Source organism: Poecilia latipinna, unplaced genomic scaffold (assembly GCF_001443285.1).
Source record: "Poecilia latipinna isolate Pla-1442-1.1 unplaced genomic scaffold, P_latipinna-1.0 Scaffold5604, whole genome shotgun sequence".
Classification (NCBI taxonomy): domain Eukaryota; kingdom Metazoa; phylum Chordata; class Actinopteri; order Cyprinodontiformes; family Poeciliidae; genus Poecilia; species Poecilia latipinna.
In genome coordinates this window covers 6,615-9,628 of record NW_015118220.1, presented here as the reverse complement: position 1 = coordinate 9,628, position 3,014 = coordinate 6,615, and the positions used below count along the sequence as shown (strand labels likewise).

Below are 3,014 nucleotides of genomic sequence, written 5' to 3'. Positions count from 1 at the left end.
AAATCTTTTAATTTATGTATGCTAAAACCATTAAATCAAATTTAGTAGAATTGATATTCTCAATAAACAAATTTGTCCATCTGTGTTCTGTGTTAAAATATTAGTGTTTATGGGGCCCCTGAAGGCCTGGGGGGGGTCTTACAGAGCTGCTGACTTAATTTGGATTAAACAGAAGTGCAAATAATTGATATTCACTTTAAATGTTTTTTTTTTATTTTTTATTTGTTGTTCTTAAGATTCTATAGTTGTGGGTTTAAATAGCATGTCACTGGCTATGTCTTCCTGTAACATATAGTTAGCTAACCAGTAATATTTTTGCATTTCTTGTCAACTTAACAGCTTTTAACATAAAACCCCAGTGGACCACAGGTGGACCACCTTGGCGCCCCAAACACCGGGCTTGGCAAGTTTTCTGGGGGAAACCCTGATTCCCCATCCACTGCCGGAATACTTTTAATCTGTGACATAACCTGAAGGAAACGGCAACATTTCAAGAACCCAAACATCTCTTTCGGGAGAGGAAACTCAGCTTTTATCATCATATGTTGCAATTCTGGTTATCTTGGAGAATATGAATGTCAAACATTTTAATACTGACCCATTCGTATTAAAGAGCTTTCCGATGAGAAGCTTGCTGGCGGAGGCTTGACATGATACATGAGCAGCTCTTTGAAGTGACTTTCATCTAGGATAACATGGTAGGATCCACCCGTCTCTCTGGTCAGAACCGTGCACACTCGGACTTCCGCTGAGAGCCCAATTACTGACACTCGCACCTTAAGAGACTTCAGAGTCTGAAAGCAAAGGAAAACATGCAATTTGTGCTCCTTGCTGCCAAACAAGTTGGAGAAACAGAGAACATTACAAAACAAAAAAGTTTTGTTCAGATAAAACAGTTTAGCAAAAGAAAGTGATGATAAAACAGTATGTGAACCTCAGCACAAGTTAAGAGCCAGTTCTTAAATTACTTTAAACAGTCAAATCAAACAAAATATGCTTTTAAGGTGGTTTCATTTCCATCACTGTGAAATAGTCAGATATATCATCAAAAAAAAAAACACTTTCCTTACAACAATGAATGCCTTCTTGACAAATGGAACTACATTATAACATTATGAACACTGACTTTACTGATTTTTTTTAATGATTTCAGCCTCGTCTGCACGTATCCCAAATTGAGGTATACTGTTAGCTTCATTTTTTCTCACAATCAACTGAACTTTTTTCACTGGCCAGTATACTGTACCAGAGTCGACTATACCCTTTCAGAGAGTAAGTCCATCAACACAGGATTGCCTCAGGGTGTTGTGCTTAGACAGTTATGTGCCTGTGCACATTAGAAGAGTTATCTGAATAACTCTTCTAATTACCAGCCTGGGATTAGAAGCCTGTGATTAAACATGTCTTCACCTTGATTAGCTCATAGATGTTAGCTGGGTCACATGTGGTCAGGCTGCTGAGGATGATGAGGATTTCTCTGCTGGTGTGTCCAGGCATGTGCCTTTAGAGAGAGAGAATCTAAGTGTTGCTGTTTCACTCAAAAAGCCTCTGTGGAACAGCATCTGTGGTGAACCCACTTGAGGGTCTGTATAGCCAGGCTGAGAGAGTTGTACAGCGAAGGCTCTCCGACACATGAGCTGTCAACTGCTTTCTTCAGAGCAGCAATGTGCTTCTTTGGATTTCCTGTTGGAAAAACAAAATAAAGGATCAGCAGGTTTAACCGGCACAGCATAGACTGAGCGCTGGCGGAGGGAGCAGGAGAAACCCACACAACAAACCATTTATTTTCTTTGGTGATGCACAATATTAGGAAAACATGTAAACTGTTGGAAGGACAATGTGATGTGCAATAAACACATAGTGAGCTGAACAATATTAAAGTGTTTCTGCCTTGGATTCATTGGAAACTTGAATCCCAGACAAGAAGCAGTCTATCTAGCTACTGTGAACAACTGAACATCACCATTTCTATCTTAGTAACACAATTTCATTGAAAAAGTTTCACCTGGCTACCTCTGCTGCTTCAGAAGAGAAACAGCTAATCTGTAATTTATTTACATCTTTACCAGAACATGTTATTGGCTCCTGAAACACTTTGTTTCATTAGAAAATCAGGCCACATCAAACAAATGACTAGCTGAGAGACTGAATGCATTGTACTTCTATAATTAGCTAATATTTGTTCCAATCTAAGCTGTTCCTGTGACCAGCCTTCATTGTCTCCTAGGAATATTTGACTTAGCTTTACAGGCTGCTCTTTATACATTGTGGGGACTGTACATTGTCAGAGATAAATTAAAAGCTTGCTAAAAAACCCCAAAACAAAACAAGAAAAACACTGCTCATATGTCCCTTCAGTCACATTAAAGGTGTGATCCATCTGAACCTCAGATATTTAGACCAGAGTTATTTATTTGTTATGAAATAGAAGATTACTATAGTAGGCCTTTCACAATAACAAATTTTGCTGGACAGTAAATTGTCCTAGAAGTTATTACAATAAAGGTCGTTTTGAGACCATTTTCAAGTCAAATAATGCTAATGGCATAATAATGCAAGATCTTTGAGATCTTTTCATTCTCAAAGATCAATAAACTGTCATATCTGATTAACATTTAACACTGGAGTTGAAAAACATTTTAATTATCCAAAATAAACGAACAACAACAGATACAACAAATAAGTTAATTATGAAGTCTCCGTAAACAAAATTGTCCTTCAAAAAAAGGGCTAGTTGATGTCAATGCACCAGACTGAAGACTTTTATAATCCAATTTTTGGTAGAAAGAAAAAGAAAAACAACAAATCATGTAAATGGAAATTACTGAGTTTATTTTATTATGTAATTACTTCCAAGTGTGCCATTTAAATCTCTGATGTTCTTAGGAAATTATTTCCATTTCTTAATTCCTATGTTGACAGATTTTTTTGTAACAAATTGTCTTAGCACAGTTTAAGATTAAATTTGTCTTCCTTAAAACAGTGTTTTTCAACCACTGTGCCGCAGCACACTA

General features: G+C 37.0%; 1 protein-coding gene across 1 annotated transcript in view; it reads right to left on the bottom strand.

Annotated features, from left to right (window-relative positions):
* Window positions 1–219: 219 nt before the first annotated feature.
* LOC106943640 (general transcription factor IIH subunit 2-like) overlaps window positions 220–3,014 on the bottom strand; it is a 9,399-nt gene continuing 6,604 nt past the window's right edge. Inside the window, exons 4-6 of the mRNA XM_015026954.1 lie at window positions 1,578–1,683; window positions 1,411–1,501; window positions 220–794 (exon numbers count right to left, since the gene is read on the bottom strand). Coding sequence (XP_014882440.1) covers window positions 588–794; window positions 1,411–1,501; window positions 1,578–1,683 — 404 coding nt within the window. The 3' untranslated portion in view covers window positions 220–587. The remainder of the gene's footprint in view (window positions 795–1,410; window positions 1,502–1,577; window positions 1,684–3,014) is intronic.